The 24,180-nt window shown below is 44.3% G+C and overlaps 1 protein-coding gene and 1 non-coding gene across 4 annotated transcripts in view; one reads left to right on the top strand and one right to left on the bottom strand.

Moving 5' to 3' along the window:
- The first annotated feature begins 6,206 nt into the window (after positions 1–6,206).
- On the top strand, positions 6,207–6,337 carry LOC114614099. The gene has a single exon (XR_003710278.1). It is a non-coding gene; the product is annotated as a small nucleolar RNA SNORA17 (small nucleolar RNA).
- Positions 6,338–19,884: 13,547 nt separating this feature from the next.
- Kctd1 (potassium channel tetramerization domain containing 1) overlaps positions 19,885–24,180 on the bottom strand; it is a 98,157-nt gene continuing 93,861 nt past the window's right edge. For all 3 annotated transcript variants that reach the window (XM_028759511.1, XM_028759508.1, XM_028759509.1), the window contains exon 5: positions 19,885–20,181. In XM_028759511.1, the coding sequence (XP_028615344.1) occupies positions 20,023–20,181 (159 nt within the window). In that variant the 3' untranslated portion in view covers positions 19,885–20,022. The remainder of the gene's footprint in view (positions 20,182–24,180) is intronic.

Here is a 24,180-nt window from a genome sequence, read left to right as displayed (position 1 = left end):
GTAAGGCATGATATTTTTATAAAGTAATATGTTGAAAGGGAGAAATAGGCTCAACACAGCCCCTGTGCTGTTTCTCTGGCTGCAGCTCTGGCTCTTTTTCCTCACAGGGTGTTAAAGTTGACTGCAGTTGCTACCTTGCCTCTGATCCACTTCTTAGCCTAGTAGGCAATGGATCTAAGCAGTCCACAGAGCCTTATTTAGATTGGACATGGCCTGAAAGTGCTGTATCTCACGAGTCTGTTTCAGTTTTCTATCTAACCACCTTTGTGGGTGTACATGTTTGTGCAGGCCCACATGTGTGAACAGGTGCACGTACATATGTGTGAATATGTGAACATCACAGGACAAACTTGGGTGTCTTCTTTAGTCACTAACTACCTTTCTGGGACAGAATAGCTTAGTTGAACCTGGGCCTTATTGATTAGACCAGACGGGCTGGTTATTGAGCCCTAGGGACTCTGCACATCTCTGCTTCCTCAATGTTGGGATTGCACTAGTGCACCACCCCACAACTTTCTAAATTCATCCTGGGGATTGAACTCTGATCATCATGTTTATATCACAGTGATTTCCTAACTCAGCCATCTCTCTCACCTCATCTCTTAGCTGTTGGGCATTGCCATTCTCTCCTTGAAATTCCTGCACTGCAAACCACCTCTATTCCACACTGTGTTTCTCTTCATTCTTAGCCATTTCTGAAGTTGGCAGCTTCCCCAGGCATAAGCCACTCCTCTCCTGCTCTCTTCCCATTTGCTTGCCAGTCACCACTCTACACTCTGTAATCAATTACTTCGCCTCCACTCAGGGCTTGCATCTGACTCCCCATCTGTTAATATTCTGTCTAAACTCCACCTCCACAGTCACCTGGCAACAGCCAGGTATGCTCCTCCCCACAGTTACCTGGCAATAGGCAGGTAGGCCTGCCCACTATAAAAGGCTCTGCCTGCCCCTCTCCTCTCTCTCTTGCTTCTCTTGCTCCCCTTGATCCCCCTGCCTGCAGGTTCTCTGTCCCCTCTCCCCCCTCCCCCTTCCCTTCTCCCTCTCTCCACATGGTCATGGCCGGCCTCTACTTCTCTACTTCTGCTCTCTGCTCTCTCTCTCTTCTCTCTGCCTCTACTGCCCTCCTGGCTCCCCTCCCCATGCCCTGAATAAACTCTATTCTATGCTATACCGTCGTGTAGCTTGTCTCTCAGGGAGATGCCTCGGCATGGGCCCGCTGAGACATCCCCTTCCACCATTGGTCCCCGTCCATCCTTTCACCATCCACATCCAGTTGCTGTTCAAGACACATCCAGTCGAGGATTCTCTTTACCTGCCTGAAAGTGCTGGCTGCTTCTTGCATTCAAGTCCTTTTTCCCAGACATGGTCTCAATCACGTACGAGCACAAGGTAGCATCTTGGGAATCTTTTTTTCTCTCTGTCACCTACAACCAATTGCTCACCAAAACCTCTTGTTTCTACCTTGAAAATATCCCATGCACTCACCTGTCTCCTGCCGCCCAATTGCTTCCATTCATCATCTCTCCGTAAGACAGCTCCAGTGACTCATCTCTTCTGCAGCCTCTGTCTGCTCCGCTTCCTTCCTCATTCTATCCCAAACAGTGTTCCTTAAAGACAAATTGAGTTATCTTGCATTTCTGCTTTAAAATGTCCCAGGTTCCTTGTCAGTTTCTGGTTTCCATGTTGGGATCACTGGGTCTCGGGGCTAACTGGGTGTAGCTTTCTGGGATGCACTATAGGATGCTAAGTCAGTGGGTAGAGTCTAGGAATCTAAATTCAAAAGAGTTCCCTTCAACTGGCACAAACATGCAAGCTCAACACTTGGCTTAGGTAGGAGGGTCATGAGTTCAAGGCCAACCTGGGTTCCCTTTCTAACTTCTCTCTGTAGATTTCCTGTTCATGTTCTACAGGGAACTTGCTGTTGGCAAGCTCAGCACCATACGAATTCAAGTGTCTGTGTTCTGCATGAGCTATTGTCCCTGAGCCATCCACTTCCCAGTCACCGTCCCTTGTCATCATTGTCTTCTCCTCCTCTTCCTCCTCCTCCCCCTCCTTCTCCTCCCCCTCCTCCTTCTCCTCCTCTTTCCTCCCCTCCTCCTCTTCCTCCTTCTTTTTGGTTTCAAGAGTTAATGCTTTATTATTTTTTTATTGCCTCATTCCTGAGGCTTCTTGTAAAGAGGGAGCTATAGGTGACCATTGTAGAACAAACTACATTAATATTTATGAAGTCTGAGCTGAGGGCATATATTTGAATGACAACTTTAAAAAAATATTTATTCACTTTACAACCCAGTATCAACCCTTCATTTCACTCCAGTACCCACTTCTCCCCCAGTCCACCTTCCCCTTCTCTTTTGAGAAGGGAAAGACTCACTACCCCCTTCGTCGATTTCTTTGTCTTCTTGATAGGATCTAGGATTCCACTTCAGCCCCTGCAAGGCCTTCTCTGACTTCCCACTATCAACATCAGGTTCTCTCCTTGTGTCACAGAGCATGCCTACTGCTAAGGCATGACTATAGTTTCTTCTGTTGAGGGACTTTTCTTGTGGAGTTGTGAACATACATCTCTTGATTCTATCTTGATACTACATAGGGTTCTGATGATAGACCAAAAAAATGATTCCCCCAAATCCAGCTGTGCCGGTAAATCCTGTGTGCTCGCTCACAGGAGGATGGGTGAGGGTTCATTTATGGGAACTTGCTGACTCAGGCAGCCATGTCACCAGACAGCCTGCCTAGTAGCAGCCCTGAAACTCCCTACACAGTTTACAGGCAGCTCCACCAAGAAGCCCCCTCACAGGAACTGTTTACTGTATGCTTAAGCTAGGCATGGACTTTGTGAATCTGCTCACTTTCTGGAGAGTCTGCTAAATTCTGCCCTAGGTGTCCAGACATTGCTGGTTAAAGAAAGCAGATGTTGCAGGCCAGCTTAAGAAGCCCTCTCATCCCTGATGAACTTGCCAAACAGAATGGCATGAACATCTGAACATTTTATTATCACAATGACCAATACACAATGAGAAACATCTTAGAGAGGAAGAGTTTCCAGCTGCACACGTTTGGTTTTGAGGAGACAGTCTGCTGTGATTCGAAAGGTATTATGATGAGAGCAGTTGTGGCAACAGTAATGTGCAGCTGCTTGCTTATATCTCACTGACCCAGAAAGCAGAGAGAAGGGAATGCCGGTGCTGGGCTTGGTTCCTCCTTTCTTTTGTTCAGTTTGGGATTCAACCCATGGGCACTGCTTGTTCATGGTAAGCCTTCCCAAGTCAATGAATTCCCTTACACACACACCCAAAGGCATGGCTCACTCAGGCCCTTTGTGTTTCTTGATCAGTTGGGTCAGCAAAGTCACCGTCCCAGCATCTGGCAATGGAAACAGGGTAAAGGCCCTAAATGCATCTTCATCTTTGAGAAGCTGGTACTGGAGTCCAGTTCTGGTCATAATAGATGCTTAAGAACTTAAATCAGCAATTGAATGCATGGTTGCATGGAGTGACACTTATTCCCATGGGTCTTGTGGGAACACTGTCATCAGAGTGACTTGTAGGTAGAACTTTCATAATGTTCCCATCAATTAAGCCAGTACCTGGGGTGAGGTTGGACATGGCCATAGAATCCTCAGGGGACTTAAGTCTTAAAGGAGGTACTAGCCTCCTGGAAGATAGGTGTTAGCCTTCAAAGCACCCAGTAGGCAGATATTAAAGACAACAGTTCTGTGAAATTTCACTAGGAATCACAGCAAGATCTTTATTTTCTCAAAAATGGTCATTTTGTCAAGCTGTATAAGACTCTGAAGTCAAGGCTAAGATGATATCTGCTCCTTGGAGTGCACAAATATGACGAAATTGGAGTCAGAGTTTAAAAGGCAAACTATTTGTAGACTTGAGGATAAAACAGGATGCCCACAGTAGAGGCAATCTTCAGTGGAGGAATGAGGACTTGCAGGCTGACCTAGATGCTGTATGCCTGACTGTTCCTGGAGAGAGCAAGGAGGTGTGACTTGCAACTGTCTAGAAGCAGATTTGTGGCAGATGATGTGGTCTCCTTAACTGAATACAGCACAGAGATGTGAGTGTTCTGCCTGTGTGGTTACACTCACGAGTAGCTCACTAGTAGCAAAGCCAAGACCCAGTGCCCTTGCTTCTAAATAGAGGGACCCTGAACTATCTAGTTCAAAGTCTAAACGAACTGAGTTATGCACAATCAGATCATTAAAGGGGAAGCTGGGACAGGGATCCCTTGCCTGGATAGGGAAGGGACTGTCTTTATACACACATGGCTCTGAGTCTCTGTGATTCTGAGAATGCCAAGATGTGAGTTTACAGCGCATCTTGGAAGGCATTGTGTCAGGAGAGGCTCAAGGCTGTGACAAACGAGCTGTGTGCTCATGCCTCAGCTGACCAGGAATCAGGAGTCAGGTATTCACTGGACTTCCTCCTGGGGTGCTACCATTCACACCCAGGTTGGGTATTCTTCAGATACATCTCTGGAAACAGTGCGGTCTGTGTCTATGCACATGATGAGAAGTTCTGGAAGCAGCTGGCTTTCCTATATCACCCACTAGCCACCAGCAAACAGCATTTATGAGGGAAATGGATGATGTCCTACATCATTTTTGAGTGAGTTACGTCCCTTATTCAAAGTGATGATCTGATGACGTGGCTTCCAGCTTTTGAATTAGCATATCTGCAATTAAGGACTTGTAGAATCTTAGTTACTTTTGGATTAAGTGCAGAACCAAGCTTTCATTTATCTGACATTTACTAATTCTTGGAGTTATCAATTCAGGCACCCACACTTTAGTGTGGGCTGAAAGTTTTTGACAACCTGATAGTGACATGTGTAATCCTTGACTGAGTCCAGAGTCTGCAAAAAAACAAAAACCCCAAAAACCAAAAAACAAAACAAAACAAACAAAAAAACCAAAGCCATTCTGAAAGTGATAACTTAGGAGGCCTGAATAGTTGGGGAGGTCTGGATAACTGAGGGGGTTCTGGATGACTGAGGAGGTCTGGATATTGACCATTTATGAGCATACATGTGCTCAAGAGAAAAGGTCATGTTAATATTGAATTTCTTCAGTATTTTAGGAGCATGATCTTGCTCTAGGGACATGTCACCTAGAGGTACCTTGGACTAGATTGTCAAGATGGTTGTAATTTACTTCAGGAAAACCAGTGCACAATAAATAGAAAAATGCAGCTGAATGTTAGCTCGTGGATCCAGGTGAACAGTGTATAATGTTACTTGTAACAGTTTGGTTTTTCTGTTGGTTTGAACATTTTCAGGTGGAGGTTGTTAGAAAATGGCTGGATGTAAAATAAAACTGAATGTCAGAAACAACTCTACTTGTATGGTCAGTCCGACAATGGGGAACTTCCGTGTCAAGTAGGCAAGCTGAAAGCACATCAGTGCCTTCCTGCTCCTAGTCTTGGGAAGCCAGCAAGCTAGAGAAAGAAGCAGAGGCAATGTTACCTGGCAGATGAACTCATCTATCAGGTACACTTCAGACAGAAGGGGCCCAGGGAAAGATTGTGTTTCTACCTCATCTCTCTGAGTAACCCTGAAGTTAAACCACAGTCCTCACCTAGCCAATAACAACAGCCCAACCTAAACTATAACCCAGCCAGAATTACTGTGTCTTCCCTTCCCCTCCCCTCCCCTCCCCTCCTGTCCCTCCCTTTCTTTCTTTCTCCTTCCTTTCTTCCATTCCTTTTTCCCTAACTCATTTTTAAAAACAAAACAAAACAAGTATCTGTCATTGGAAAGAAGTATGAGGTGACTGTGGTCACTCAAGATCATAATTCTAGCAGTCTGGAGGCTGAGGTAAAAGTTTTCTACACATTGAGACCATTATGGACTACATGGAAAGTTCCAGGCTAGTCTGGGCTACAGGGTAATGCCTTCTCTTACTCCCACCCCACTCCCCCCTCTCACACACTACATAATATAAGAGACTTTTTTTTTTTTTAAATTACTCAAATGTTGAAAGTCAGGGATACTGGTGGTGGTGGCACACACTTTTAATCTCAGCACCTGGGAGTCAGAGGTGGGTTGATCTCTAAGTTTGAGATCAGCCTGGTCTATAGAGTGAGTTCTAGAACAGTCAGGACTACACAGAGAATCCTGTCTTGAAAACAAAACCAAAAGACTAAAAACAAAATAAAATTCAAAGAACATCTCATATAAAAACATAGTGCTTTCCTGCCCCTAGAGGCACTGGAGGTGTCATTGCCTTGTCACATGTGTGTCAGTAGGTGGAGAGAGGAGAGAGGCTATATCTACACTCAGTGTTCTGTCCTGTGAACATCAGAATGATAAGTACACTAACACTCCCTAAAAATAGCAAGCCTGAGACGACCATCAGTTTGGTTCCAGGGACCCCTGGACAGGAGCTATTCTGAGAAGACCACCGGTCCAGTGCTGGGCAGGACTGCAGAAGGGCAGACCGTGCTGGCAATGACCCGTGCCGAGTGCCCAATGGATGAGCCTAAGACCACTCCTGAGACAACCCCAGGCACTCAGAGACTCTGGATGCCAATAAAAGAAGCAAGTAAATGGTGGAGAAGTGCAAGAGAAAGAGAAACAGAAGGATGTGGGCTCAGTGGAGAGGCAGAACTGGAGACTCAGGGGGAGTGAGGAACAGCCAAATGTGAGTAGCTGGTGATGTCACACAGTACCGTGGTGGAACCCTGACCTGTGCTGCCACTGGGGCCATGACCCAGCAGCAGCAGAGGTCTGTTACCACCAAACACCAGGTAGATGGTCCCTGGTCTGGGCTACCCTCCTCCCCCCACCCCCGTCCCCCAATGGTGGACATGTTAATGTCTGAGGGCTGGACAGAACTGGCCCCACCCCTTGCCTGAGCATCAAGGGAGAGCTGGTCCTGGGGGCACCAGAGCGGGAGAGCTGACCCCGCCCTAGCCAACTTGGGAGAGCAGGTCTAGCACATTGTGGGAGGTGAGGAGGTGAGCTGGCCCAAGAGTATGAACATGGGAGAGCTGGCCCTGCCTCTTCTCTCCTGTGCAGTGGTATGGAGGAGTTAGAGATACCCTTCTCCCACCTTGATCCTTGCCAGCTACTGAAGGTTGAAGAGCTGGCCCCGGGGTCATGAGAGTGTGAAAACTGTCTCTGTCCCTCACTGGCTGCAACACTCGAGAGAGCAGCATTTTTTTTTTTTTTTCGAGACAGGGTTTCTCTATATAGCCCTGGCTGTCCTGGAACTCACTCTGTAGACCAGGCTGGCCTTGAACTCAGAAATCCGCCTGCCTCTGCCTCCCAATTGCTGGTATTAAAAGCGTGCGCCACCACTGCCCAGAGAGAACAGCATTATTTAATATTAATATTTCTACCTTTTTTTTTTTTTGGTCGTAGTATCTCGCTATGTATCCTGAGTGTCGGGAGTTTAAACGTGAACTGTCCTCCATAGCCTCATGTTTGGAGTACTTTATTCCCTAGCTGAGGGAGGGCTTTGTTTAGCTCAGCCCCACTTCCTGTCCTCTCTCCACTTCTTTACTGCCAAGGCAAGTTGACCAGCTACCCCATGCTCCTGCCTCTACACCTCCCTTGCCAGAACTGTAAGCCAAAATATGTATTTTTTCCTTAAGTTCCTTCACATCAGATATTTATTTGATCACAGCAATGAAAAAAGAAACTGATACCACAGGTGTTGTAGATTACTGCCCCCCCATTAGATAACAGGTATTGCACATTTTACTATGTTGAATGCTGTGTGTGTGTGTGTGTGTGTGTGTGTGTCCCTATAGACATCCTTCCACTGTCTTTTGGAATAAAGTTGAGTTTCCTAGAAAGACTTTGATCCTTTGGAGACATGCATTAAAGCTTTGTTTAGGTGAGCCTAGAGCTGTCCATAGTCCAGGGTTAATTTTTCCTACTACTGTGACATTCTGGGTACTTTAGCCAATGACTGCAGATTTGCACTTTTTCACTTGGCCTAGTTGGTCAAGACCAATCTAGGTATCACTGTCTCCAATTTTTCTGCATAGTTGTTTGCCTGACCTTGGGCCGTTTCCATGATTGGCTGAGTACTGCCCAAAGGTTCCCAGGAGATGCTGGTTGTGTAGTCCCCCTTCCCACTGCATGGCTGTTATGGTTTGGACGTCCTCCAGGCTCCATTTCTGGGCACTGGGTCACCAGATCACAGTGCTGTTTTGGAAGGTTGGAACCTTTAGGAGGTGGAGCCTGTCTGGAGGAAACAGACTGGACAGGAAGCCAGCCCAGATGTAAGGCAGAGCCTGCACATTGCTTCTGATCAAATATTTGGTTGTAACAATAGGAAAGGTAATTACCACTGCTGTTCTGTGAACTCAAGCTGTCTTGGTCTCCGAGAGTCCCAGCTCTGACCCTGTCTGGTACAAAGATCTCTGTTCTTTGTCTAGATTATCTCTCTCTGCACCCTGACAGGACCCTTCTTAAGGTACCAGGGCATCTGGGGGCTCACCATGCTATTTACCCTTCTGGGGTACCTCTCCTTTGGTGTCTTATAGCCAAGGACTCACTAACTGGTGTATTTTTCAGGTTTTTAGTTATTCCAAATGGAAGTGTAAGGTTATTATTCCACGTTGTTCAAATGTGGGAGACCTCACTGACATTTAATAGGCAAGATCTAAAGTACTTAAAGGGGCCAAAGTGGAGAAAACATTTCCTATTACTAATAAATGGATTTCCGATTGTGTGCCTCTTGCTTTAAATTTATTCTTAAGCAGGTTTTTAAAGATTTATTTATTTTATGTGTATGAGTGTTTTGCCTGTGTGTATGTATGTGCTCCACATGCCTGGTGCCTGCAGAAGTCAGAAGAGGGCATCAGATCCTGCAATCCTTGCAAAAGCAATAAATGCTCTAACCACCAAGTCTTCTCTTCAGCCCCAAATTTCTTCTTCTTTAATTTAGTGCTTAAGGGTATGAACAATCAAACCAGGCTGAGTGGTACATGCCTTTAATCTCAGCATTCAGGAGGATCTCTGTGAGTTTGAGGCTAGCCTGGTCTACATAGTAAGTTCCAGGATAGGCCAAGCTATACAATAAGATCCAGTTAAATAAAAAAAAAAAAGAAGAGTATGAAACATCTTTCCAAGCAATAGAGAGAGAAACCCGCGTCCTATCCTCTTCTCAGCCTCAGGAACAAGAGTTCTTGTTCCACCGATTCCTCACAAACCTTTTCAGGCCCTTCTTGGCAGGCTTTTATTTTCTCTTCAGCTCCCATTCCTGTGTGTGCCAGAGCCTATTTGAGCATCTTGATCCTGTTCCTCAAAATTAAGGATTTTCTGTTCACACCTAGGCAGCCTGGTGCCGAGCCAGTGAAGATAGAGAAAGGCCTGGATAACATGAAGCTTACAATTTGATGGAGTGGACGGCACTAAGCACTGGCAGCACAGACAGGAAGAAGGAAGGACGGCTCAAACAGTCTTGAGATTGAACTGTAGGAAAGAATTCTAAGGTATAAAACCCATATTTCTTTAACACATGCTAGGTACTGAAGGTAAGGCAGATTTTTCCCGCTGGAGATCTTAAAGGTGGCTGTTAGATTAGTAAATATATAATGCAAACAGAATGCTTTGGATATGAAGAGAAGGATCATTTCGCTGAAAGGAAGTAGAGATCTGGTGATAGGCAAAGGGGTCTTGAAGGATGGATTAAATCAACAAGAGGAAACTGTATTCCAAAACACTACAGACATGTGACGACATTACAAACACTATGTGAAACACATGTTATGTGGTGACCAGCAGAAGGGAGGGGTGAGGGTCTTTAGAGTTAGGCTGGAGAGGCCACTGAGTGTTATACTGAAGACATGATCCAAGAAGCAAATGCCTTACAGTCCGAGTGGCTGGGCTGCAATGCAAGTGCTAGACTTTAGGGGGCAGCACTTCACCTCTCACCAGCCAAATGAATGGAGAGCATGTAGAAATGGCCCATGGAGGAAGAATGGAGTGAATGTGATATGTCCTTAAAAGTGGTAGTTGGGATGGACAAAGACTAGAGAAATGTTTGGGAGATGCTTCTTTCAGGAGCTGGTGCCTTAGGGTTACTATTGCTGTGAAGAGACAATGTTACCAAGGCAACTTATAAAAGAAAACATTCAATGGAGCTTACTTACAGTTTCAGAGGGTGAGTTCATGACCATTGTGGTGAGTGGGCAGGCACAGTGCTGCAGTAGTAGCTAAGAGCTTACATCTTATTTACAAGTTGAAATGTGTGTGCACATGCATGCACATGCATACACACATACACACGCCCTCAAGAGGGGAAGGGGTTGAAAATGGCATTGGTTTTGAAGCCTCAAAGCCTAACACCTTCTCCAATAAGCTCACACTTTCTAATCCTTCCTAAACTCTTCCACCAACTAGGGGTCAGGTATTCAAACACATGTGGGCCATTCTCATTCAGATCACCACAGCTGGTGACTGAACTAAGTTGGGAATACAGGAAGTGGCCCCTGGTGTGGAAGGAGGTTTTATGAGCTGAGACAAGAGACCTGAAGGCAGCAAGGGAAAACCTGGGGATTTTGGTACTTCATAGAAATGCTTGACCAACCCTACACATGCTGTTGCTTATGACACAAAATGTTGAAACCGTAGCATTGCATGCTTTGTCATCTTGCCTATCTAAAAGGTGAATGTCAAGGGTACATCTCATCTCTCTGTGTTGTCAGGATGGGTACCATGCCTAAAGCTCTGAGGATAAGTTGGCCACAGCACTGGTGAGGGACAGCCATAGATTCAAGAGATCACCCAGGGAGTGAGAGGAGGATCCAGAAAAGAATTTGAGATGTGAGTGTGCTCAGGCTGTCATGTTGGTCCTCTATCGGCTGATGAAGCTTCCCTCTTGCTGCCTTGTAAGTATTTGGGCATCCCCAGTGACTACTTTTAATAAGAGCATACAGGTGTTTGGTGAATGCGTAGACACCATTTCCACTCATCTTTTGGTGGATTGTGTGGAAGCAAAGTGAGGACTGGATTGTAGAGATTGGTTTATTGCAATGTAGGCAGAGGCAGAAAGCTATTAAGAGGATGTAGTGTACCTCTGTGTGTGTGTGTGTGTGTGTGTGTGTGTGCGCGCGCGCGTGTGCGTATAGCTGTAGTTGATTAATTGGCTCTAATTTCCCTGGCAATGGGCGAGTTCCTCACTACCTGCTGCAATGCTCTGGATTCTTGAATGAAGGACACACACACACACACAGCCTTATATTTAATATGCTTTAATCAGCTCAGTTGCTGGTCCATTCTCAAATTTCCATGTTGCAAATGCTTCGCTTCTCTTCTGATACCCCTGAATTATTACTTACTAAATCCTATGTTCCATCTTTTTGCTATCCTAGACCCAACTGGGGTGGGGGCTGGGCTCTTACATGATTGTATGCTTTCTCTTCTGCATCTTCAAGCCTGGATCTTATTCCTTTTCTGGCATGGCAATTCTGCTTTCTCCCCATCCTGCATTTCTTGCCTGGGAATCCTAAAAGTCCTGCCTCTGTCTCCCTGTCTAGACATTGGCCACAGGCAACTTTATTTGCCAATAAAAGTCAACTGGGGGCAGGGACCCTCAGCATCTTACAAGCACACATGTGAATTCCTGTGTAATTTTGGGAGCCCAATTAACATAATACAAGCAATAAACCAATTCCACAAAAGTGTGTGTGTATGTACATGTGTCTGTGTGTGTTTAGTTTTTTCCTTCCTCCATAGAACTATGAAAAATAACCCTGATTTTGAAATTATAATGTCAGTAGAGAAGGGTTATGTAGGTCAACATTCTGTTATAGAAACACATCTACTCTGTTTAAAGAGCCAGAAGTGAGTTGTTTTCATGAATATGCAGCCAAAAGAATTTCAAATTCTCTGCATGTAATATACTTAAAGAGGCTAAACATGCAGATATGACTTACAGAACAATTGCCTTTTTTTCTCTGTGTGTGGGATGTGCCTCACTATTTAGACTAAGCTGGCCTCAAATTCATAGAGCTTTGCCAGTCTCTGCTTCAAGAGTGCTGAATTTAAAGGTGTGCACCTCCACACCAAGCCAGAATACAACCTTAAATATCAAAACATTTTCAATAAAAAGCAGCGAGCAAAAAAGTTAAATTTTTGTATTCCTGATCTATCTGCTTCTGATTAGTTTCTCTTACTAACTGCTCATCTCTGCTGACTAGTAGCCATGTCTGCTGTGTTAGATGACTTTCAGACCTTCAGATGAGCCTTTAACTCCACTTCACACTTAATGCAATCAACTGTCCCTACCGGTCTTACTTCTCTTCCAACTAACTCAATTCTTCCGTGACAAGGGTTTGATTTCCGGCTTCTAGGACCTGCTTTCCTTGTTGAGGGCTCAAGTTTACAATAGAGTATGCTTTGTGTTTTTCTCTAGCCTTGTCAGCTGTATTAGTCAACAGTCTGATTTAAAGCCTGTACACTCTGTTCTTTCTCCTGACAGGAGGATTGCGAATCATGGCAAATCGCTATGTGAATCACAGAGCGATGGGGAACTGTGTGAGAGGCAGGCTGGTCGGCACTCTGACAGCATAGCAAAGGAGTTTGTGATAGAAGGTTAGGGTTGCAGATTTACACATCCCTGCAGACTCTAAAAGTTTGAAATAGCATTTAAGTTCAAAGCAACTGCAAACCCATGGCCCTAGGTGGATCCCTGCCCACCTACTCTCAGGAGGTAGAGGCATCTGGCTCTATTCTGTGCTGGTTTTGAGGGGGCGGAATGATTCTATAACTAAGCTATTGTCTCCTGGTCAGTTTCTTCTCTTACCTAGGTTAGAAAGGGTAAAGACTCTTGGGATAAATTTTGGTTGAGTGCTTCCCCAAATCATGTTTCCCTACAAAAATCCCCATTAGAAACATTCAATTTAATACAGCTTTCAAAGGAATGACAGAGGCCAGCTGACTTGAATATTCCCCAAAGGCCACACCTTACTGATTTTGTCACCAGCCTGTGGCACTCTTGGACATTTAATCGGAAGGGCCTGGTGGGAGGAAGTTGGCTCCCTGGAGATGTACACTTAAATGAGATGTTGGGATGCAGTCTCTTCTTTGCTTCTGCTTCTTGACTGCAGTCAGGTGACAAGCCGACATCCTCTATGATGTCCAACAACAGGGCCAAGTGCTATGGGCCAGAGACTCTTAACCATGAAACAAAATAAACCTTTTCCTTTTCTCCGTTGATTATTGATTATTTTGTTACAGTCGAGGAAAGTTAATGCACTGAGCATTGTCTAAGGGACATCAATGATGTCAGAAAAAGGTGCATCACAAAGTGTCTCAGAAAATCCTCAAGATTTTCCATACTGTAAGCAGGGAGCACAGCACTGTTCTTCAATTATTGCCAAGCTTGTCTCATCCAAGAATCATCTGTGTTGGGTGTCTCTCGAACCAGAACCTGTAACTCTGTATGTCCTTTGAACATGTCACTTTGAGAACACTGAGATATCTTTTGTAAACCACTGAAGAAGATAGCTACTTGACAGAGTCAGCACCAAGTCTCAGAGCTTTAATTATTTGTTGGTCAAGGATGTAGTTCCTATTTGGACACTTTTCTCTAGAGTCATATAGCATAATGATAGACCACAGAGTTGCCAGCAAAGGAGAAAAATCACCTTTGCACTAGATGGAAAACCAAAGTCCAAGGTGTTACACAAAAGGTGTGCATGCGTGCAAGCATGCATGTGTGCATGCGTGTGTGTCTTTGTATTTATCTGTATGTGCATGTGTCTGTGTATCTATGTATGTGTCTGTTTGTGTGTACGTATATATGTAAGCATTGTTCCAAGTTTCTTGTGGACTCTGGCAATGCTTTTTACACAGTAATGTTCTCATATGTAAATTTGAGATAAGGCTAAAGTTCATGGGATGCCTAGGAGGACTAAAGGAACATAGGTGGGCAAGTCCCTTAGACAGTGCCTTTCACGGCACACAACTCTAATGGGCCAGCAGCTTACTATTGTTGTCAGTAAATAGGCTGGGATTCCAATCTTTATGATTAAATAGTATGATAAAGAGTTAGTGAGAAAAAATAAATTATAAAGAAAAAAGCCAAAAACCTCCCACCCCCCCCCAAAAAAAACCAAAACCAAAACCAACAACAACAACAACAAAACAGTGTGGCAGCCTCTATGTCTCCTGGAGCCAGCACCCTCTCTGATAAATGGCTAAACACTCCCCAACCCAGGTGGCTTATGGCCTTGGGAAGAGCAAAATCCATACATCCTTAGAGAGAAATCATGCCAACTAAGAGTTCCCAGGCAGCTGTGACCGGTTTGTAAAAATATTAAAGCTTTTCTTGTCTGCCACTTCCCTCCCCCATGTAACCCGTTTGTATATATAATCCATATACTCCCTGACATGGGGCTGCAACTTCGCTTTGTGCAACTTGCGGTCCAAACCTGGGTTTGAAATAAAGGCTCTTATGTATCTTTAAAAAAAAAAAAGAGTTAGCATGGAGGGGCTGGAGAGAGGGCTCAGTAGCTAAGAGGTAAGAGCACTGACTGCTTTTCCAAAGGTTCTGAGTTCAATTCCCAGCAACCACATGGTGTCTTACAACCATCTGCAATAGGATCTGATGCTCTTTTCTGGTGTGTCTGAAGACAGTTATGGTGTACTCGTATAAATAAAAATAAATCTTTAAAAAAAAGAGTTAGCACAGAATTTTTATTGTTTTATGAAAATTATGCCCCAGACACACCACTTTTTATGCAGTCACCATGCAGTTCCACTCAGTGGATGGTTATAGAATGTCTAAAATTGTTTTACTAGTTCATAACTCTGTGTTACAAACTGGTAGTCTACAGATGCTTTGCTTGGCCTGTGTATTTTAAAGGACAGTTTGTTTCTATGCTTACTTATCTAGATATTTCACATAAAAATAGATTTCTATGTTTTAAAAATGTTTTTGAGATTTTATTATTATTTTTATTTTATGAGTATGAGTATTTAGCTTGCAGATACATTTGTGTATCATGTGTGTGCAGTTCCCATGGAGGCCAAAAGAGGGCATCAGATTGTGAACCACCACGTGGGTGTTGGGAATCAAACCTGGGTCCTCTGCAGGAGCAGCCAGTGCTCTTAACTGCTGGGCTGTCTCTCCATCCTGATTTCTAGGTTTTGCAGAAATGTAGTTTGAAATGCACCCCTAGTCTCCCATAGTTGTGGCTTCTTGGAGTTGAGGAGGGGCTGGCTCTCTGAATGGGTGATATATGCTACAGGTTTCTGCCTCTTGCTAGTAGTTGATATTGTCTGCCTGGTCCTACAGGCACCTGAGTCACCCTAATGCTAAGGTAATGACATCTTTTCTCATACATCTTAATAGTTGCCAGCTCTTAGCCCACTTTGTAGCTTATGGAGGGATGGATAGAGAACGGAACCATCTAATTTTCCTTCACATCAGCAGCTTCTTGCTAGCCAGTCAGGCCTGCAGGGCCTCTAGACCTTCTCAATGTTCCCAATGCTGTGACCCTCTAGTAATGGCTCCTCATGTTGTGCTCACCCCCAGCTATAAAATTATTTTGTTGCTACATCATAACTATAATTTTGCTACAGTTATGAGTTGTAATGTAAATATCTGCTATATTTGACCCACATGTTGAGAACTACTGCCCTAGATGAATATCTGTAGGGCCACCTTCCATGACTTTCCAGAAAGTGGGATTTGGACTCAAGCTCAGCTCCACCTCCACCGGTGGACTCCACTTCTGTTTTCTAGCCTATTTGTTTTTATCTCCAGAATAGCTGAGCTTCACCACACACAGTGGTTTATCCCTGATTTATCCCAAGCTCAGAGATAGCCTTCCTCTATGCAAATCCTAATAACACACCCTTCCTACAGTGTGCCACCTGAGGATGTTTTCTCTGATTTTTTTCCCCCTAGATGTCACCCCTGATAATTTGGCACACTTCTAGTCCATGGCTTGTAAATAGGAAGTGAAGGGCATCCCAGTGTGCTTTGAACTGTAGTTAGATATGTAGATAACCTCATCTCCCACTGGATGTGAGACCCCTGCTCACCACACCTCAGTAGCTAGGCCAGAAACTACGTCATAGTCATCAAAATATAAGCAAAACCAAGGGTACAGTCTATTATATGGGATGTTCAAAGTATTTGTCATTAGGAATACATTTCCCAACTAAGGAGCAAATGTGTTGATAATCAACTTTAGGGGCTGGAGAGATGGTTCAGTGATTAAGAGTGCTTTCTGCTCTTGCAAAAAAGGAAAAAGTGGACTTTGGTTTCAAACACCCACATTTGGTGGTTTACACCTGTTTATAACCACAACTCCAAGGAATCTGGAACTCTGGACTCTCAGGGCGCCTCCACACATGTAATAAACATAAAAATAAACCTTAGAGAATAGACTTTAAGATCAGAGAGCTGGATCAATAGATGGAGGCACTTGCCGCCAAGTGTGAAAAGCCAGGTCCTGTGCAATCCCCAGGCCCCACATGGTCGAAAGCAAAAAAACTGGCTCCCACAATTTATTCATGGACCTCTACACTACTGTGGCACAGGTATGCACTCCACAATAAAATAAAAATAAATAAATGTAATTTAAAAAGAACCTGTTTGTATTCTTTTAATGTTACAACTTGAAACTTATTTTCCCTCGATGGCGTGGTTTCCTTTGAGCCCTCCTTTAAAAGCTTAATGGAACAGGAACTTCCGCTGTGCTGTTTACTTCATGTCTCAGAGTCTTAGTTACTTGAGAAACAATGTAACACCCAAGTCTCAATAAGATGAAATGAAGCAGTAGAGTGAAACGGTTCAGTGTAGCTCCTGGTACACCACGCATGCTATGTAGAAACTAACCCATGGCTTGGGAACAGGTTTGGGCTTGTTCTATTTTTACAAAGTATTTCTTAAGAAAGGGCAAGTCAGAGACTGTGTTTGTCTGCCCCAGGCTAAACAAATGTATTTTTCTTTTATAAAAAAATATGTTATCTTAAAAGTCAGTTTTAGCCATTCAAAGAAGTACACTTTTGAGACTTTTATAACCAACAAGGTAAAAATGGATTGAAAATGCTGGCAATGAATGGTAAAACCACCAGACACGTATGTGGAGGAAAAGATTCACATAGTATTACACTATCACCTTATAGATTGACAATTAGAAAGAGAGAAACTAAATTTTACATCTGATGGAGGTCACTTTCTGCACACTGGGTAGCCATGGTGGTACATCTGTATTTCCAGCACTCAGGCTGTGGCCCACTTACCTTCTGAAGTATTGAGGGTCTGAAGATCTTACTAGAACTAAGACCATCACAAATACAAAGGGAATCTTTTCCACTGTGCTCAGTCTCGTGGGGTTGGAGTCACATAACTGTCTTTTAAAACTTAGAAATGACCATGAAGTCACAGTTGGGGCACACAGTTCTGTGGGGTACGTGTACTGTGGGGGAGGCACTTCTAACTGCAGAGATGATGCTGAGTAAATATCAAGTATTGTGTTCATGTGTGTGCAGGTGCATGTGTGCTTTGTGCGAAGGCAGAGTGCCATTTCTCAGCCTTTTGGTTTGAGGGTTTCCCCATAGCCTGGAACTTTGCTGAGTTGACTAGGCACTTGATTGTAACCAATGGGGTCTCAGAGCAGGGCCCTTGTTTTACTGTTTTGGAGCTGTCTTGTCTAATGAAAATAGATTGCTAGTAAGAAGCAGAGCAAAATTTCATTCTTGCAGTAGAACAGGGATGCCAGAGCAGCTGGCAGGGCAGCCCTGGCTGTCTGCATTGGATCCTGTGGTTTATTAGTCTCATCTGAGAGGACATTATGGAAGAATGTGGCAGCCTTGTTGGCAATCACTAAAGAAATTCAATGTTCGGGCTGCCTCTGTGTTTCCGAGAGGGGCAGCAGACATTAACGGCTTACTTTTAGTCCTAGTAGCAATGATATTTTCATTACTGCTGTCCTCAGGCACAGACTTTCTAATTTAAAACAGGAAGGTAAGTTCAGGATGGAAATAGCCCATCACCAGAGGAGCATCGCTGCACCAAAACCACATTATAGCTTACCTGCCATTCTTAGCAGCATGCCAGGTGCTTTGGGGTGTCTGGAAGGAGGACGTAAGAAAGAAAGGTAACAGGAAAGAGACTGGAGCCACCAGTGCCCTGAAAAGGCTGAGGACTCCGTTTTGGAGTCAGATGGACATCCCAGGTTTATACCTTTCTGACTGGTAAGAAATCAATTGCTCTGGCTCCAACATTTTCCCTTATCACTTGTAAAATTATAATACCCTTCTTTTGGCTGATAACAATAGTGGATGCAAGTTGGCCTCAAATTTGTTGTTATTCTCCTTAGGTGGGTCTTACGCCCTTCTTCTCAGTCTGAATTGGTTACACCTGCTCAGAAAACAGAACAGAGTGACAGCACAGGTTGGATGGAACATGGCCTCTTCCAGGACTGCCCTTTCCACAGCTTGCTTCTAAGAGTACTTACAGTGGTAACTTGATGTGGGGGTCTTAGACACAGGGGTCCCACAGCCATCTGATTGGCAGCCACCCAGATAAGCTGCCCTGGACATCACAGCCCTGCCAGCTCTGTGGATGATACGGTATAAAGCAAGGGCAGACCAGCCAAGACTAGTGTGCACGTAGGATCCCAGAGTCACAAGCAAGAACATGTGGTAAGCCACCTATCCAATATTTATCTGCCTACCTCTGCAGCAAGAAACCTAAGCAAGACTCAAAAGTTTGCAGGAATAAAGACCAAGCATGGTGGTGCAAACATGTAACCCCAGAATCTGATGGAGGCGGGAGGAACAGAAGTCAAGACCTTGGGTGACAGTGATTCTAAGTCCTGCATGGGCTACAGGAGCCTCCTTTAGAGTGGAGGCAGAGAGATGGGACTGAAGAAGTAGCTCAGTGGTAGAATTCATGCTTAGCTTGAATGAGACTCTGGTTTCCATCCTCATCCTCCTCATCAGAAAGGAACAAAGTGATTTATCTTATTCAACAAGACAGAATAACAAAGTACAGGAAATGCTGGCTAAGTTGGAAAAGAACTGTCTAGAACAAATTGTTACAACCGTATCTTTTTTGTGCTTTTGACTTGAAGCTAGCTCCAGCTGTTAAGGCTACTTTTTGATGTTCAACACAAGAGAGAGAGAAAAAAAGGAAAAATCTCATTTTAATTCATTCTCATCCCAACATGTGTGTTCTACACAGATCTCATTTTTTTAAAACAGAGTTTATTGTATTTAATACATTATAAAATCTGAAAAAACTGTAGGAAAGCAGCAGACTGAAACTGGAGATCTCTAGCAAGTAATAACTCTGGCTCCTCTGCCAAACGATCAGCATAAAAACAAAGGAAAGGTCGTGGTGGTGCAGTGGACAAAAGTGTTAGTCCTGTATGGACTGCAGTCCAGATGTCCTGTCTACTGTACGTCCGGTGCAGTGTGCTCTTGAGTGGTCCTCTGAATTCCCTCCTGGTCCCTACCTGACCAGTCACGAAATCTCCACTTGCAAAGAAACATCACCCGAGGTGTTTTGTTTGTTTAAAAAAAAAAAGAAGAAAGAAAGAACAGTAAAGGAAAAAGAAACAATGGATGTCTGTTGGCAATGAAGCGGTAAGGAGACTGTTCTCCCTGCTCATGGCTTATTTACTGGACAGAGACCTCAGAGGCCCAGGATACCCATGATCATCACGGCATCCACTGCATCCATCTCTCTCTCTCTCTCTCTCTCTCTCTCTCTCTCTCCTCTCTCTTCTCTCTCTCTCTCTTGTATCTCTCTCTCTCTCTTCTCTCTCTCTCTCTCTCTCTCTCTCTCTCTGCATTTCCTACCTTTTGACATATATATTTATATATTTATATAGTTTTTTACATCTTGAGGATATCATGATTTCAATTGTTCCCATATGAATACAGGTGTGATTCTAGTGGATATAAATGTCTTTTATTCAATTTTAGGTTCAGAGCTTGGTTTACTGTCCCAGCTGCACACAAAATGTCCCTTTTCTCATATTGTTATTGGTTGTGTATGTTTTCTTTTTGCATAAGAAATATGTCTGTTCAGTCCAGTGGCTCCTGTTTTATCCGGATAACTGAGGGTACTCGGGGTGTCCGCCTCAGTTCCCGTCGGAGGACATATTCACTGAACTGGGACGAGTCCACTCCTCCACCACAGGAACCCACAATTTCAAATCCTCTTTGCTGCAACCGCTCTAGGACCTGTAAAAAAAAGCAAAATAGGTGTCTGCTTAGAAGCAAGGCAAGTTCTCAGCCGCATAAACACACTAAAGATGTGTTCCAAAGCTCAATTCATGTACATTCAAGAATGAAGGCAATGGGCTTTCATTAGAAAATATATCCCAAATTAAGCTCTTCCTAACAGGGTGTGGAGTGCTCGCCCTGCATGGACAAGACCGTGGTTTTGAGCCCTAATGCCGCAAACAAGCAAGAAGATACTGTAAAGGTCTGGCTTAGGCTACATGACCTGCTGTTTAACTGTTAAGTCAAAGGCTAGTCAGATCCTTGCATTTGGTATATGTCTGACACTCCCTAATGCAGGAAGCCATCCCTGCAACTCTGAGATAGGGAAAGTACAGGAAGCTGAGCACACTCTGCTTTTCAGCAGTGCAACAGATAGTGCACTGGATATAATTAAATCCACATAACCCTAAAAGAAAGGGACACTGTAGACTATAACTTTTAAAATCAACTTGCTTCATTTCATTTTTTGGAGTGGAGTAGAATGCTGTTAAATAACTCCCCAAATGTCAATAATGTGGGTGGCAAAGACAGGAAGGCCAAGAGTGTGGAATTAGCCTGGGCTACAGAGTGAGAGTCTGGCTGAAAACCAGCAAGCAAAACCCTAAATATAACTTATCAAAGCAATCCTGGTTCTAATTAATTAATGATTTAATCAACTGTAGCACTGGGGATTGAACCCAGGATCTTGTGCATGCTAGGCAAGCTGAGCTACATTTCTGGTTTCTTAAATGATTGTTTTTCATTACCAACTTTTATATGTAATACAGAAGTGAAATAATGTATGTGCTTCAAACATGCAAACCAGAGACTGAGAATGGCGGCAAGCCCTCCCCCGGGTACTGCTCAGTTTGTGCAGGTGGATTCAGTGCACACATCTGTGTTCATTGGCCTAAGTGCAGGATGATGAGGTCCTAAGCTCGAGTTCCAGACGCTCTCTGCTGGCTGGTGAGTACAATGGTCAAAACAGCTCTGAGCAGAAGAGCTGCCTCAGTGTGCTTCCAAAGGATCTTCTGCCCCATTAGAGAGAACATGTGAGCATGAGGAGCTATCAGACAGTAACGGACTTCCTTCCCCCCCAGAGGTTATCATACACAGAATGTGACGAGTATCTGGAATGATCCGGTACTGGCTTCCATGTGGTCCAGTGCTTGTTTCAATGCCATGTACACAGCTTAGGAAGTCATTTCTTTTTTTTCTGTTTTTTTCCATTAATTTATTTACTTATATATTCAGTGTGTGTGTGTGTGTGTCTGTGTGTGTGTGTGTCCCTGTCCATGGAGATCAGATGACAATTTATGGGAGTCACTTTTCTTCTACTCTGTGGGTCCCAGGAATTAAACTCCAGTTAACACAGGCTTAAAGGCAAGTACCTCTTCCCACTGAGCTAACTCACAAGGCCTGGACTCATTACTAACTAAGCACCAAGTCCATAACAGGCATTGTTAGGTTTAGAAACCTTTTGGGAATGTTTAAATGACTGAGTGTACCGCAGGTATCTCATGCCCTGTCCTGTTCCTAAGTCTCTGTGTACTGACAGATGGGTGTTTATCTCTTGGTGGTAGGTGGAGTCAGACGCAGGAATGGGTTGGGGCTGTGTTGAGTGAATGGGTTGGGGCCTCGTTGAATGAGGAAGGTGTTTCAGGTGAAATACACACAGCTGCTCTGGCCAGTGTATCAGGCATATGAAAGATGAAAGGTGTTCCCTGGCCATGGGGTGGGGCTGAGATCTTCTTACTCAGCTCTGAGTTCTATGATCAGCTCTATAGGAAACATGCAGGGTGTGGGAGAAGAAAGGCTTTGAGGCTTCACAAGCATTTAGAAGCAACACAGCCACTCAGGACTCTGTCCGTGTTGCCTTGTAGGACCACTGCACACCTCCAGAGGGTGCTGTCCACAGAGGAGAGAATGCAATTGTTGCTCTCTGGAATCAGGTAAAACTGCCTTTCTCTGGATGCTGGTGGGTCTCACTTGATATGAGTTTCCTGCTATTCTGCTTTGGGACAACTGCTCATATATCTTAAAACGTATAAACAGTGTGTAACAACTCCTCTGAAGCATATGATCCCATGAGTGTTTCTAGCCTTTAAACTCTTGAAGAGTACTTAGTGGTGACAGGGATGGAGCAGAGCTAGATAGGTGCTCTAATGGGCTATATGGGCACTTTGCCAATGTTGACCAAACAGTGAACAAAGCCAGAAGCCAGTTCCAGGTACAGAGAGGTGGCCAAGTGCCTCTTAACAGAGCTCAGTGTCTTACAGCTCTGCTGGGAAGACTCGGTGTGCCTCTGACAGGCACATTAGCAAAGTTTACCTGCTAGAGTTTCTGTCAGAGAGCAGTGACCCATTTGCCACAGCCCAGGGAAGCGGAGTGAGCTAAGATGGAAAGAACATCTATCAACATCAAAGGCACACAGCACATCCCAGGGTCTAAACCAAAATCCTGAATCCCAGGCGGTGTTTTCTTCTCTCAAAGATGTTTCCGCCTCAGAACAATGACAATTCCACTCCAGCTCTGTTAAAAATGTGTAGGGCACTGGGCAGTGGTGGCGCATGCCTTTAATCCCAGCACTTGGGAGGCAGAGGCAGGCGGATTTCTGAGTTCGAGGCCAGCCTGGTCTACAGAGTGAGTTCCAGGACAGCCAAGGCTATTCAGAGAAACCCTGTCTCGAAAAACAAAAAACAAACAACAAACAAACAAAATGTGTAGGGCTTCTTACAAACCCTAGCCACAGTCAGAAACCCTTGTGAGGCTTTTCAACTGTCTTTAGACCATCGCTCTGTAACCTCCTTCCTTGTTCTCTATTTCGTCTACTGCTAGAGATTTTTGTTAGTTTGTTTTAGCTTTTTTTTTTGAGACAGGGTCTCATGTAGACAGATGTAGACAGAGTAGGCCTTGGACTTGCTAATTAGCTGAAGATGACTTGAATTTCTTTTCTTTTAAATTTTATTTATTTTTATTTATATGTATATGCATGTCTACTTTTCAGTATCTGCTTCACTAACAATAGTTGCCCAAGGAAGCCAGGCAAGATCACCAGAGCTAGCCTTGCAGGCAGTTGTGAATCAAGGAATGTGACTGCTGGGCCTACCGTGGTGGCCCTAACCACTGAGTCATCTCTCTACCCTGACCTTGAATTTCTGATCGTCCTGCCTCAAACTCCCAAGTGCTAGAATTACAAGTATGCACCACAGTTTATGTGGAACTAAGAATCAAACTCAGTACCAAATGCATGTTGGGTAAGTACTCTACCATCTGATCTACATCTTGGGCCCTGGAGTATTTATTTTGAGATACATGTTATGGTGGTTCACTTTTCTACTCAAAATCTTCCTTTGGCTTTCCATTTGTCTTACATAATCAAATGAACCCAATGCCACACAACACCCTCTATCCTCCAAACTCACAGAAGACATGGGGTGCTGACAGCTCTCTTTGAGGCTCACCAGGATTATCTCCTACCGTTGTCTCTGATGTCATGTGCTAGCCCATCCTCACTCTCTGACTCTCTTTCTTCAAGCCACAGCCTTGATAGCACGCAACACACCAAGAGCACCCCTACTGTGAGCTGTGTATAATGTCATCATCTTGCCTGGAAGGCCACTAGGGGCTGTGTATGAAGTGTGCCTCACAAGGTTTGGACATTGAGAGCCTGGCCGCCAGCTGCTGGACAGTCAGAGGACACCGACCTCACGGATTCTTTGATGCACTGATGAGTTCACACTGAACGGGCTCTTGGGAGGTAAGTCTGGGTGGAGGAGGTAGCTCACATGAGGGTGTACTTCTAAGGGGCAGATCTTGCCTAGGCCCCATCCTGGTTTTTGCCACTATGAGATGAGCAACTTTTCTCTACCACACTTGTCAGTCATGATGTCTTACTCATTATAGCTCAAGAAACAATGGAACCAAGTGACCACCTCTGGGACCATGAACCAAAATATTTCAAGTTGTTTCTCTCTG

Source organism: Grammomys surdaster, unplaced genomic scaffold (genome assembly GCF_004785775.1).
Source record: "Grammomys surdaster isolate TR1022 unplaced genomic scaffold, NIH_TR_1.0 126298, whole genome shotgun sequence".
NCBI lineage: Eukaryota > Metazoa > Chordata > Mammalia > Rodentia > Muridae > Grammomys > Grammomys surdaster.
The sequence above is the reverse complement of the archived record's forward strand: the minus strand, read 5'-3'. Positions and strand labels throughout refer to the sequence as shown.